Source organism: Acanthochromis polyacanthus, chromosome 21 (assembly GCF_021347895.1).
Source record: "Acanthochromis polyacanthus isolate Apoly-LR-REF ecotype Palm Island chromosome 21, KAUST_Apoly_ChrSc, whole genome shotgun sequence".
NCBI classification, from domain to species: Eukaryota; Metazoa; Chordata; class Actinopteri; family Pomacentridae; genus Acanthochromis; species Acanthochromis polyacanthus.
The window spans coordinates 10409508-10423654 of NC_067133.1; the positions used below are offsets into that span (position 1 = coordinate 10409508).

Consider the following 14147-nt stretch of genomic DNA (forward strand, 5'->3'; position numbering starts at 1 on the left):
CAAAGGCAAATGGAAAAAGCAAAGACAAAACGGAAAAAGCAAAGACAAAACAGAAAAGGCAAAGACAAAATGGAATAAGCAAAAGCAAAATGGAAAAAGAATATTACTACATTTGTTTATTTTTATTATTGATTCTTTTATTGATTCTCTTTACATTTCCACATTTATTTCCTATTTATTTTGGCACTCCTGTGATTCCATAGAATGCAGGTTTTAAACCACTTCCTGCATTAATAGTCAACCGCAATAACAATCAATAATTGTAGATTTAATTTCACGTGCTGATCAAACCATTTTTAACCACTGACACCATAAAATTGACTCGGTTGAATTGAGAATTTTAAAGAACAGATGAAATGTACGCTGGGTTACTGAATTATAAACGGCACGAATAATGACTTCTTTCAGAGTCCAAAGTATTAAACACAAAAAGCCTGCTATCTGTTGACATGCTTTGATCGAGCTAATCATTAACGGCAATTAATTGAGTCAGAATTAATCTTTGTCATCACTGGCCTGGATTAAAACCACTTTCACTTTGTGGCATGACGCTGCACTCTTTGTATTGATGAATTAACTCCAGCTTAACTGAAAGGTCAGAGAAATATCAATCGGTCTCAAATACGCTGATCAGTCACAGCATTAAAACTGCCTGCATTATTTGTGTATGTCAGCCAAGTGTCTGCAAAAACAGTCCCAGTCTTGGAGAGCTGGTTTCTTCTTGTCTGTCTTCAGTGCTGTTTCTAGCAACTATACCTACAAAACGGTGAAAAGCAGGCAGCCAGGATGCCAGAAAACAATATATTAAGCTGTGGAGTATTTGAACTTTCAAAAACTTCAAAAAAAAAAAATGCAAATATGTGTAAGATAAAAATATTTTAGCAGGTTTAAATAGCGTTAAGTGGTGTAGTTCATTGTCTCACATTGTAAAAGAGCAAATTACTAATTGGAAAAATACCAAATTTTAATATGGACGCTATTTACAGTTTTACCAAAACAGGGAAAATCTGTAAAATGTCTCAAGACATTATTTACCAATTTTCAGACTGGATCATATTAAATACTGGCAAAAATCAGTAAAATAGCTATATTTTTGCTGATTTAAAAACAGTAAATAAATAAACGTTAATTTTACATTTGAAAATTATTGAATTAATATTTTAGATGGAAATTTTTGATGTGAAGATTATTTATAGCTTTGGCCTTTTTACTTATGGTTAATGTGTAAATTGATGCTTTTTTGCTGAAATTTTACTACTTGTCTGTTATTGAACAAAACTGAGAAAATCTGTAAAATAACATTTTTAAAAAAGATGCGCCTTTTAAAATCTTTAATATTCCTAATTTTTCTTTCAAATAATGCCAAATGTCTAACACAATTGCAATATTTTTGCTGATATAAATACAATACAGCTGAACGTTGTAAAAGAAAACATGTAATTATGAAAGGCACATTTTTGATGCAGACTTTTTTTTTTACATTTTTGGCCTGTTTTGTTTTAAATGCATAACCTGTAAATTTTGGTGTTTTTTCTGTGATTTTTACACGTTATCTGTTTTTAGTTCAATTTTCAAGAAATTATGGTTGAATATTGCTCAAAAAACCTTCTGTTTTTGTGTGTGTGTTTTGATGAGACTTCTGCTTTCACAGCTTGCTGCTCCTCGGTCACCCATTGAACTCGTCATGTTATGTACATATTAATGAAATGTTCCTGCTGAATGATGCATTGCAACCTTTCCAGGTCTCACAGGGTCAAGCTGACCAGTCCGTCTCCTGGTTCCACTGTCCAAACAGGCCTCCTCCTGCACAGTAGGCAGCTTGTGTGTGGTTGTGTGTGCGTGTGTGATGACACATGCGTGGCCTCCTGACTCCCTCAGTGGCACCTCCCTTCCACTTTGATCACTCCCTCTTTAGCATTTGTGCATGTGTCACCCTCTCCCGTCTACGACTTATTACCTTGTTATACAGCCTGACAGATAGATGAGTGTTCTTGTGACTCACTCGTAGCCTCAAACATGAGCACCGCTGCACATACACACTCCGCAGCCCATTACAGGATCTCACCGAGTCACCGAGCCTCCATCTGCAGCCCTCTCGTATGTTTATGCAGCAATTCACTGACCCTTAAGTGCAGCAGACAGTTTCTAAAGATGCATTGAGGATGTTAACACAGATGCTGATTGTGACCGTGTGTGTTCAGGCTACACACCCTCTTCTTCAGACAAGTGGGGGATTTTAGGAGCAGTGATGCTCAGTGGAGGGAAGGGTGTTCCACCACAAAGCAGGCACACCCAGCTCCAGAGCACAGATATTAGTTTCCCAGCTTTCATCAGGGGACATATCCCTGGAAAAATATGGACATCATTGCTGGTAAATTAGACTACAGGGGATGTGTAAAATTTCCAAAATCTGAGCTCATTTAGATTTATTTTACCTATTTTAATATTGTCGCCATACAGATATCAGCATAAAAAGTGATGTTCATGCTCAACCCCCTGAATTTAAGCAGTTTCTAGTAGGGCTGGACGATCAATCGAATTCGTTTGATTAATTCGTCTTTTTAAAGCCTGACGATTTGAAAATTTGCCAAATCGTAAAATCGAGGCCAGCTTAAATATATAACAATACAGATTCTTCTTCTGCCTTTCACGACTTGTGCACTGGTGTTTGCTTCCACTTCTCATCTCCTTCCACCAAAACACTCATACCGCTGTCATGGCGGACAGAACAGCAGACGAAGAGTCGGTCGCGAGAAAAGGGCCTCATGTTACATCGATTATATGGAAGTGGTTCGGCTTTGACAAGACTGACACAGAGCAAACTACAGTCATGTGCAAGGTTTGCAAAAGTACTGTGAAGACGAAGAGTAGCAGCACAACTAACCTCTTTCAGCACCTCCGGCAGAGGCACCCTACAGAATGGGAAGAGTGCTGGCAGCTACGAAAGTGCGGCATGGCTACCACTAGCCATAGCAAACAGACCGCAAAGAAACAAAAATCGTAATCGTCCAAGATGACTAAAAAAAAATCGAGATTTTTTGGCATATCACCCAGCCCGAGTTTCTAGACATTTCTTACTTACCGTGCACTTACTTTTCACTACAGTATGAAGTCCTCTATATAAAGCACCACTACAGAAACAGCACAAATACAAATAGATGGACTGAAAAATGTTTTTTGTACAGAAGGCCATAAATCATCAAAAAGAAAAAATGGATGTTGAATTTCTTTGCAAAACCTGGAATCAACTTGTGTGACATTTTACAGGGTCTCACAGTTGTTACCAAGCCTCGAAAAATGTCTACTTTCTGTATTATAGACATTCTACTGCTGATATTTTTAAATTTGTTTCCATACTTCAAGCTGTGTAAACAACGCCTGCAGTTCAGCCTAAACAAATTTTTGAATGTGACTTTTGGCCATAGCTGAGTCACACGTAGCTTTTCGATTGCGCCAAGGAGCACAGACATAATTAAGTTTGTATAAATGGTTCGTTTATGGCAATATTCGAAGTGCAACATGTAGAATAAAGTCATCTTGATGATATATGAGGTGCACATCTCTGCTCTGTGTAAGCACAGCCTGCAGTTTATCCCAAAAGTCTCAGAATTTTTGTCATGTAAATGTTGGTCCCAGCTAACACAGTTACAACTTTGATTGTGCCTTGGAGTGTAGAATTTTCAGAATTTTACAAAATCTTTTTGGTGCAAATGCTTTATTTTTTGCACATTTTTAAGTGTAATATGTATCATAGTGATTTTGAGAATTCAGTAGGGCTAATTGGTCCTTCTACATTAGACAACAGCCGTTTTCATAGTTGAAAAGCCGCTTCATGTGCAATATAGCAGACAGAATATTTGGATTCAGCATTAGCAAGTGTCACTCATATGACGAACAAATAAAAACCTAGCCTGTCTCTGAAGGAAAGCGTGTCTTTGCTCCATTGATTACATTTCTCAGAACAATGAAAGCCGACTTTCATTTGCATCGCTGGATTATGTTGCCAACGCACCAAACCACTACATCTGAATATTGCAGATAAATGTCGTTGCAAGAAAATGAGTGTTATCAGGCGTGAAAGGCCAGTGTGAGAGTACACAGACCAGCCTGTGTTATAGATGGATGCAGAAACAGAACAAGTGTTGGGGTGTGTTGTTTTGCAGAGCTTGAACTTTAGCCGGCTTCTGCTCCTGTTTAGATCTAACCATATTGATTTTCCGCTTCCCACTGCCTAAAATTGTCCTCAGGGTTTATTCACAGTAACTTGTGATTTTTTTTTTTTTTAACAGTACTTAATGTACAATCTGTCAACTGTTGATTTTATACATCCTATAATCACATCAGGACAAATGCTAGTTCAGTTTGTTGCCCACATTGTCAAGGAAACAGTAAACATATTGCCCAAGTGGGTTACCCAGAGGCATGGATAGTGGTTAAAGATTTTTGAGGTCACCCGGCGCCCTGAGGCACTCTGGGAAATGCAGTCCATATGAGCGTTAGATACGGCTCTGGCCTCATGCCATGTGAATTTGCTGCCTCCAGGCCCCCACTGAACAGGCAGGCAGTGTTATTTGTGGACCCGCCGGCTACTTTTGCACGAAAGCCTCCAGTGTATTAAATCACTGACTTGTGCCTCGCACACACTCACCACTGATAGCAGTTCAGCCGATCAATAACCGAGCCCGTCATAGATGTCTTCTGGAATGACGCTGCATGTCTGCATGGAAGCTGAGCGTTTATTCGGGTTTATTTGTATTTGTTGTATTTGTTCCAGACAGGGCATTTTATTCTCAGCGAGACGAGGTCAGGTGGATCCGAGACTGCTGAGAAAATTCCCAGAATCCATTGCGAAAAAAGACTGGCCTTCACGCTGTGCTGAAGGGGGGGCTGCCCATGACATCACTCACTCTCACCCGGCATCTCGTTGACCCCATTGCTTTGTCTACTGCGTGCTGTTCCACTTCCTGTTATCTCCATAGGATTGCGAGTGTGTATGCATATATATGCGCCTGCTTTTTCCACACCTGCTGTGGCTCGAATCCAAACTCTGCAACCTCAAAGCTGTCACCCCCTCACCCCCTCCTAGCGGCCCCTGCCTGCACTTCCTCTTTTTCAGGCTACCTTGGCTCTCACTGGCAGAGCATTGTGTGTTATACTGACATGCCTTTTGTCTACAGGGGCTCCTAACTCAACCTCAGGACCACCTTGAATAACAAATGCCCCTACAGTGGGGCCACAGACTGCACACTGCTTGAGTTATGCTGTTTTTCTCTTAGTCTCGGCTTGAGCGTCGCAATACGAGTGCGTCTGACTGGAAGCTGTTTGCTGTGCATTTACCATCTCTGCTGTTCTGTGTTTGTTTTTTGCAGACACTACCCCAAGACAAACTTCACCGCTGTGGCTGACACTCCAGAGAACCTCCGCCTCAAACAGCAGAGCAAGATACAGAGCACGGTAACTCTTTGTGCCAGTTTATACCCTCAGTATTAATTCAGAAACCAAACTCCAGCTGTGAAAAACACATCTTGTTTTTTTCCACAAAGGCAGAAATGAAAAAGATAAATTTGGGAAGCATTACGAGGTAATTCCCTCTTGAAACATCATCGACCATCTCTGATTTGCCTGAGATTTTCAGAGCATAACATATGGATAAAGCTGAACATTTTTCTGCAGTTTTAGCTTCATACATCATCTACTGTCTGAGAGATTTTTTTCCATACATTAAAATTTGAGGCCATGTTTAAATGACAAAATCTCAGGAACTATTAAAGATAAAAGCCTGTAATTTTCACTATTAATTGTCATTATGCCATTGATTTAGAGTCTGCAATATTGTACAAGTAGATCAATTAGTCTCTGAATATGGGTCTGTTGAAATTTTCATTAAAACTTAAACCATAAGAAAAATCCCATCTTTGAACACATATTAACAAATAGAATTGATATTACAGACATCAGCTAATAGCTGCATGTCACAACAATACAAAACTAAACATAAAAAAACATGAAATACTTGGTCACAAAAATGAAAAGAAAACTATTTTTGCTATATTGTCATAATTGATTGAGCAGGTATGACAGAAACAAAGGTACCACAAAAACAGAAATATTGCCGAAGAACTTAATCCAGTTAGATCCTAGTCTTCCACAGTAGTCTTCAAATAGGTCTAATTTTCAACGGCGTGATTAAAATTAACAGTAAAGTTAAGCTTTGATCTTTAACAGTGCTTAACATATTAAATTTCAAATTTCAGCGTGTAAAAAAAACATACTTAAAGTTGGTTGATGCGCAGTTTATTTTTAAAAAATACCTTGAAGTACTTGATATATCGATCTAAAATTTCACAGATCCCATTTTAAATAGCTATAGTTTATGATTAAAAAGTTTAAAGCAAATCAGAGTTGGTCGAGCAGAAGCTCCCTGATGATTTGAGGTGGAATTACCCAGTAGTTAACTCTTAAAATCGATCCAGGAGCAAAGACTTTCACACAGCCTACTTTCAGATAATCGGTCTAATTCTGTGTGAACATCCGTCTGCGTGCTCACAGCTTTGAGACAGACCTGAGAAGTCAAGCATGAAATTGATTCATACAGGACAAGCTCGAGACTTGAGGCTGAAATGACCACAGTCATGCAGTAGTGTGACAAATGGAGTAGTGTGAAGACAAAAGAAAAAAAACAGTTTTTCCCCAAAACTAGAATAGCAACACTTCTCCAATTATATTTAAAAATAGAACTCTTTGGAGTCATCAAACTGGGACCTTGCTTCAATCTGTTTTTAAAACAAATTCCATTTCCTTTTATCTGAAGTTGACAAAAATACTTGTTACACTTGAAGGTTTTGCAGCATTCCGACTGAAAATAAGCCCATTTACAGGAGCTCAATTTAAACCAAAAAATGGCTTGTTTTTCATTGAAACTGAGCTTGACCATGCTATTTTAGTAATATAGTTGTGGGAACTGGTAAAAAAAATAGGTTTTTGTCCTATATGTGTATCTGTTTTTATCAGAATAAGGAAGCTGTACCCAGTGAGACTTTCTTAGGGTTTATTTATTGACATACTCCATAATAAGATGTATTGAATACGGCCTTTGTTTAACCATTACACTAACCTCCTGGAACAACCTTCCTGTTTCACACTGCTGCTGTTATTGCATAAGAAAGTCATTTGTGTGCTATTTATGATGGCTGCAAACTGGATTATGGCCCCATAAATTTGATACTTTTTATATCCTACTATGTTAACGTGGGATTAATGTGCCACTGCTGCTGTGTGATGCACTATTCATCTCTGCATATTTGTTGCAGTATTTTTTTTATACAGTGGTGCTCAATTTATCTCTGCACCTATTTTTCTCCCTAGTCTGATTTGTAACCACAGAGAGTACTATTACAACTGTTCCTGCTGGAGCTAAAATTATAAAGACCCAAATATATTCTAAGATTTAAAAAAATAACCTCGGTGACCAAAATATCTGTCTGAACTGGGTCATGTGTTATCGCCTTAATAACATGGCCCTGATTTAGAATCAGAGTTTTTACGTTTTTTCCACTTTGGCTGCCTGTAGTTAAATAAAACATGATGAATCACATCTAGAATAGGTGCAAAATGCTATTGTATATTGTGGCTAACCTGTTACACTCCATTAACAGTGTTAAAGTCTGTCATGTGAGGTTTCACTTCTCTTAATCAAGCTGTGATGTCTGAGCTATGTGCTAATTTCTAGGAACTTGACTATCAATGTGATCACTACAATAACCACAGAAGAACTCCTTGGCAGTGACACATTTATTACAAAAATGCACAAAAATGGAATTTCGGCCTTCTTAATCACAAAAGAGCAATGTAAAATTGTGGATCTGGACCTCTGGAGAAGATTTTATACTTTTGAAAAAGAAAATAGGAAAGGATCCACAAGAAAAAGCTGACAGAGAGGCTTGTTTTTGCAGCATGGAGCAGAGAACAGAGAATGTTCTTATTAAAGAATGTGAATCAACTAATCTGAATTTCACTGTCAAACACTGCAGATGAGTCTGTGATGTGTGTGAGAAGGGGTTTTGTGGGTGAGGGTAGTGGTCATGTGGGGAGGGGGATAACTGAGGGATCGAGGGACAGATGGTGTTTTTCTACATGGATTGTGCATCCAAACAAACCCCCACAAACGCTCTCCTCCAAGAGACATTACACTAATGTTCTTTAATAGCTATAGGAATCGGATTATAACACGGCAAAGATGTTTCTGTGTAATGGTGAGATGTCTTTCTCTTCTCTATAGCAGTTGTGTAATGACAAAGAGGACAGGAAATTAACATTTCCCAAAGAAAAATCCCCCAAAGCTTTTAACGGAAGTGGATTTGTCAACAGTGATTTATGATGAAAAAGTTCCTTTCAGCAAGGGAGCACAGTTTAACCCCCTGACGTAGTTTCTGGGTCTTTTTGCTTGGTGTGGCCTCAGTTTTCACTTCAGTACAAAGTAATGCACTTCTATGGAAGCAACCATGGCTAGAATTAGAGAGAACTCAGAAATGTCTCCTTTGGAGTGTGACACAATTAGAATGGCATAAACCATTAAATATTTGAAGAAAAAGTTGAATTTCTTTGATTATTTATTAAACAAAAATTGTTAAAACCTAGAATTAACATGTCCAACATTCGTCCGAGTGCTCACAGGTATTACTATTACAAGGAGAAAAAAATTGGCTCTACATAGTACAGATATTTTTCCAAAATACATTTTTAATGTGCTTCTATACTTATCTCAACTCTGCTCTCCTTAAACTTTAAACACAGCCTGCAGTTCAACCTAATTCAGCTGAAAACTCCCCGAATTTTTATTACTAACTGTTGGGGGCGGCTGAGTCAATCATGGCTCCTCAGTTGTACCAAGGAATGCAAACTGTTGTGTTTTTTACATGATCAGGTTCATGCAAAAGGTTTATATTAGCTAAATCTTTAAATCAGACATGTAGAATATAGCGATTTTACAGTTAGATTGGATTAATTTTGCAGACAGAACTAGAAGTCACACACAGCTGCTGTTCTTTTACTGTACTATTCGCAGTTCTTTCAGTTTTTGTTTCTGTTAAATGGTGTAATTTTGTCATTTTTTCAAAAGATAATATGCCTCTGGAGTCCAGAGGTTTGAAGTAAACAGGATCTTCCTAAAGAACAAGTCATTTTTAAACAACTTTCTGTAAACTATAGAATGCGTTCAAATGACATTTTAAAGTAGCTAAAATTGAATTTATCTTTAACAAATCGACCAACATGCACACTACTCCCACATATATGAGTGATATATTAGAGAATTATTATGAAATATGTTTCATCGGTGGAAGAAAGTTGAAGGTGTCGTTGGAGAACTGTGGCCATCTAACCCCCGCCATCACCGCTACCATCGCAGTTGCCACTGCGTTGCTACGGGAACCCTATCGCTATGGTAGCAGGGTAGATGTTTGTCACACCTCATTACAATGCTTTGCAGGGGGAAACAGAGAAACAAGACACAGAAAGAGAGAAATAAAGAAACCCAAGTGAAGGAATTGGGGAGGAGGAGAAGGAGAGCATTGAGGCGCAGAGAAACAAAAAAAAAAGCAAGAGACAGGAAGGCACCAACACAGAAAGAGGGAGGAGTGCCGCGTGAAAGAGGAAGAGATAACAGTGAAATCCCCAAGAGGAGGGAAAGCTAGAGGAATGCAAATAGAAGCAGAGAGAAAGATTACAATGAGGAAAAGCTCCAGCTCTGTGAGGATGACTTGTCTGCCGCTGTTGAAGCAGTAAAATATGAATGAATGAAAAGGAGCGCAGAGAAAAAGGGAGTGTGGGTGGGGAACGAAAGCAGAATCGTGATTGGAGGAGAAGAAGCTGTTGCACAGACCCCAAAAGACAAAGGAGATGGGCTTGAGAAATAAAAACAGGGAGGAGGATATCATATGTTGACTGAGCAGAGCGAAGCGAGGAGTGAAGGACAAAGATGGGTCGAGGCCACATTAATCTTCTTGTGACTTATCTTTGTGCGCAGGCTTGAAAGCGGCGTATAGTTTCCCGTGGAATGAGGATCAGCTATAGTTTTCCCTCAGTTTCTCAGTGGACGTCAGGCCATGGGTGACAGCAGATACGGACGGTGTCTCGCTTACGTACACATTAGCCGTGATTGTGTTGTGAGGCGAGAGGAGGAATTGGTCAGCGCTGTGCTGGGCGGTGTCAGACTTTAGGTGGACGTCTGGGCGAGAGGATGCAGGGATGGAGCTTTGTTTCCTGGGAATGGACTGTGCAGGCAGGCAGGGCCCATTCTTGGACGAGTGCAGGAAAGTGGGACAGTCGCCATGGAGGCAGGAGCAAAGGCTTGGTGTAAGGAGGTGGAATTAGAATTGATTAATCTGTCAACAGTTCTTCTCCAAAATGTCAAACTGACCATTTCATTCGAGTGCATTTCATTTTTGCTAACTGTATTCCATGGCACAAAACAAAATGTAAACGCAGATCACTCAAATAATTGTGCTTAAAACAATGGCAGAAACAAAATAATTTTTTAGATGGATGTCCCTACAAGCCCAACACACACAAACACATACACAGGCACTGCCAGTAAAAGTAGAATAAGCCCAGATTCTGGCCTGACGTTACAGCGCTAGCATGTAGCTTGTAGCATTAACAGCTACAAGGACAGATGACATTATAAAGCGTGTCCTACTAATAAACTTACGGTGGTTTTCTACCCAGAAGAGCACCTGCAAGTGGTCTAAGGCTGCCCTCATCAAGTTTTTTGCTCCAATCCAGACTGATTGAATATTTTTTATCTGCTGATAGAGTCCCAATCAAATACCGTTTTCCTAGATGATACTCTCTTTAATCACACCATTTTAAAATTGTGCAAGTCATTCGAATGTGTGACTGAAGAGTTGTGCAATTCATTAGGAAAAAAAAATGCATTTCTGCATCCAAGATGGTTTTAATGTTACTGGGTGGTCACAAACCTCAATGCACACCTCTGGTTGAGTACTTTCTGAAATGTAGTGTGGAGAGTGTAAGGTGAAAACCTGCATTTTGTAAATTCATGTATTGTCGATTAGTTTTGACCTCCATTTAAAACTGACAACCCAAGATGACTTTCACTTGGACTACAGCCAGTTCAGTGATCTCAACCAGTGCTTATTGTGAGAGTTTAGCTTGCAACGAGCACCATGGCAAAGACTTCTGTGGCACTTCATGATGTCCAGCAAGAGTTCCCATGTTTAAGATAAAATTGGGAATAACTAGGCATATGTAACAGAATCATCTCTGCAGTCCAAATTGTGTGTCAGTTTACTAAAGTAGAAGTACTGACACAGGACAAATAGTCCCTGTGCTCAATATATGTTAATTAGTTGACAGTACTTCAGATTATTGATTAAGAATATTATTCAAAGTTTCCATTCATAGCGTCCTGTTGCAGATTGTGCTTTCGTGCACCAGCGGTCATAAACATAGAATCAGGCTTAGGTTCATGGCGACGGCAATCAGTTAAATAATGCCTTGATAAACATCCCAAGTGTTTTATACAATGAGCTTTGCTGCTGTGGTCTCAGTGTACAAAAGCACCTGTTTGTTCTGTGATAATTTGAAGTACTTCCAGACCTTTAAAGCCCTTGGTCTTTGAAAGCTTTAACCGTTTATCAACTCTGACACGGTATCCACTCCCATTTTCTAAAACTGTAGATCTGTGACTGGAGCCAACGTCAGGACGCGATAATTACATAGTGATACCAAAGAATTTGTTAGCATAAACTGAAGCATTGTGGAAAAGATTTATTAAAAATGCCTTTGCAGAGTTAATTTGCCAGTTATGTTGACTAACCATGGCAGTCTTACTCTGCCCATGCCATAAACATGAAATAGAGACGAGCCAGAATGTGCAGCAGGTTCTTTAGTTTCAAAAATAAAGTCTGCCAGTTTCAGGTTTGCACAGTGGTGGTTTTGGTTGTGGTTTTGAATACTCGCGAGTCGGCCACGGGGCAGCAGTGAAGAGAGCTCGGTGCTTTGTATATTCTGATACCCATCTGACAGTGTATGGGCTGGACATTTCCTCCTCCTGCACTCAGGATCAGAATCAGAATTGGGTGGGAAGGCTAGAAAATCACAAACGCACAAGCTGACCCTGTTCGTCACACACTACCTCTCATTTTAACCATATAAGGCTGTTGCAACGTCCTGTATGTAACGTCATCCCTCCCAAGCAAACAGGATGTTAACGTCACCACAAAAGACTAAGCAATATATGCAGACCTAAGCTTACTGTCACATACAGCACACACACACAGGTTTAATCAGCTACACCTAGTGTATAAAAATATTATTTCAATAGCAGAAGTAAACACTCTCCGATTTAGGTGTCAAATCCTTGTAGAAGAGGCCACAAACAGGTTTTTCAACTGGAATGAAACTTCTGCTTTATAGTGAGAAACAAAACTAATCCAGTACAAAAGGAAAATGGTTTTTGCTGCAATGTAAGATCCTTTACCTGTATGGAAACAGCACAACTGTGACTACAACTAGAAAAACAGTTTAACGAAGTTAAAGTGGCATAAATCATAAAAAAATTAAAAAGAAAGTTGAGTTAATGTTTTTGTTTTTTTTTTTAAATCGAGTCAACATGTGCCAAATTCATCCAAGTGCCCACAGGTGTTACCAAAACTAGAAGTAAATAATGTCGCTATGCAATAAAGATACTTTACTACTTGCATAATTATATTGTTTACAGGTGAAGCATTTTTCACTCTACTCTCCATATCAACTTTAGAAACATGTTTCACAATGCTGAATGTATCTTCCACCAACTTGTTCCACATTATACAGTGTTTTTTAACTGTGCTCCTTTATTTTGTTGAGCAGTTACTCTAATTTGTGTCCATACTTGTTTCCTGTTGTTTAAACTTGTATAGTTTGGCTTAAAAAAGATTTTTGTACTGTGGCTGTTGGTGGCAGTTGAGTCACCAACGGCTTATTAGCTGTGCCGAGAAGCACAGAATTTTTATTTATTTATTCTTTCAATTCAATTTTATCGATATAGCACCAATTACAGTTCAGATTGTCTCAAGATGCTTTACAGAACCCATGTGCCTGAACCCCAGAGCAAGCGCTAAGGTGACAGTGTTGGTCAGGCTTTGAATTTCACAGGGTTAATAGCAGCCACAATTTCATGAAAATCCTCAGTCAACAAAACAGAAAAATATATATTCCGGAAAGTCAATTTCACAAGAGATGACACTTCAGCATTTTAATGTTATTTCGTCTAACTGTGTCAAGCTGTAATGAAACCAACACTAAAGCTGTTCTTCTCCTGCTATAAAAGTGTTTTATTAGACCACAGCTTTGCTCAGTAAAGCATCCATTTGCGAAACTGAGCAAAGTGCTTATAAAGTGGACACTGATATAACAGGTGCTTTAGAAATGAAAGTAGCGACAAAATGAAAGTAGCGACAAAATCATTTCAGACAAGTGAAAAAATGTCAAGACTCATCAGTTTTCTTCTCTCTGACCCGTATATGTTAAGAAAATCTAGGTCAGAGCATCTATTAATAATCACTTGCTCTGCATTTGTTGGATTTTCCTTGTTGGCTCGCACAAACGCACTGAAACTGTTCATCTGATTGCGTAATTCAATTCACCTTTTATTTGCCTTGCATGCTTTAACCTCCGCTTTGTTTTTGACTTGATTCCTCTTTTTGCTGCGCAGGTTCTCTACAAGGAGGATTTTGAGAAGAACAAAGGGAGAGGTTTCAGCGTGGTCACAGACACGCCAGAGATGCAGAGACTTAAGAAATCGCAGGACCAAATCAGCAATGTAAGTGTCACCAAAACAACCACCTGTCTGTTTGTTCCCCTGAACCTTAACAGAACAGAATATTTAGAGCCCTTCCAGTGTTGTTTGCCTCCTGACAACCAGTCTGGTCCGAGTTGATTAGCTTCTCTATGTGACTTCGATCTCTTTGCCATTATTGAACTGAGGATTTGTTCTCAGGAGGATAATTGGTCTACATGAAGTACACTGGAAAGGGCTCTTTGGTTGCTTAAGAATTACTGATTTCGCAGCTTCACGCTAACCCTTAGTCAAGTCATGCTTAATACTGATAGCTCTGTTTTAAAGACTTAGTAAAAGTTGCCAG

At 39.1% G+C, this 14147-nt stretch overlaps 1 protein-coding gene across 2 annotated transcripts in view; it reads left to right on the top strand.

The window, feature by feature from the left end:
• The window catches only part of lasp1 (LIM and SH3 protein 1), a 37722-nt gene that overhangs the window by 14020 nt on the left and 9555 nt on the right, over nucleotides 1–14147 (top strand). For both annotated transcript variants that reach the window (XM_022203571.2, XM_022203570.2), the window contains exons 3-4: nucleotides 5370–5454; nucleotides 13718–13825. In XM_022203571.2, the coding sequence (XP_022059263.1) occupies nucleotides 5370–5454; nucleotides 13718–13825 (193 nt within the window). The remainder of the gene's footprint in view (nucleotides 1–5369; nucleotides 5455–13717; nucleotides 13826–14147) is intronic.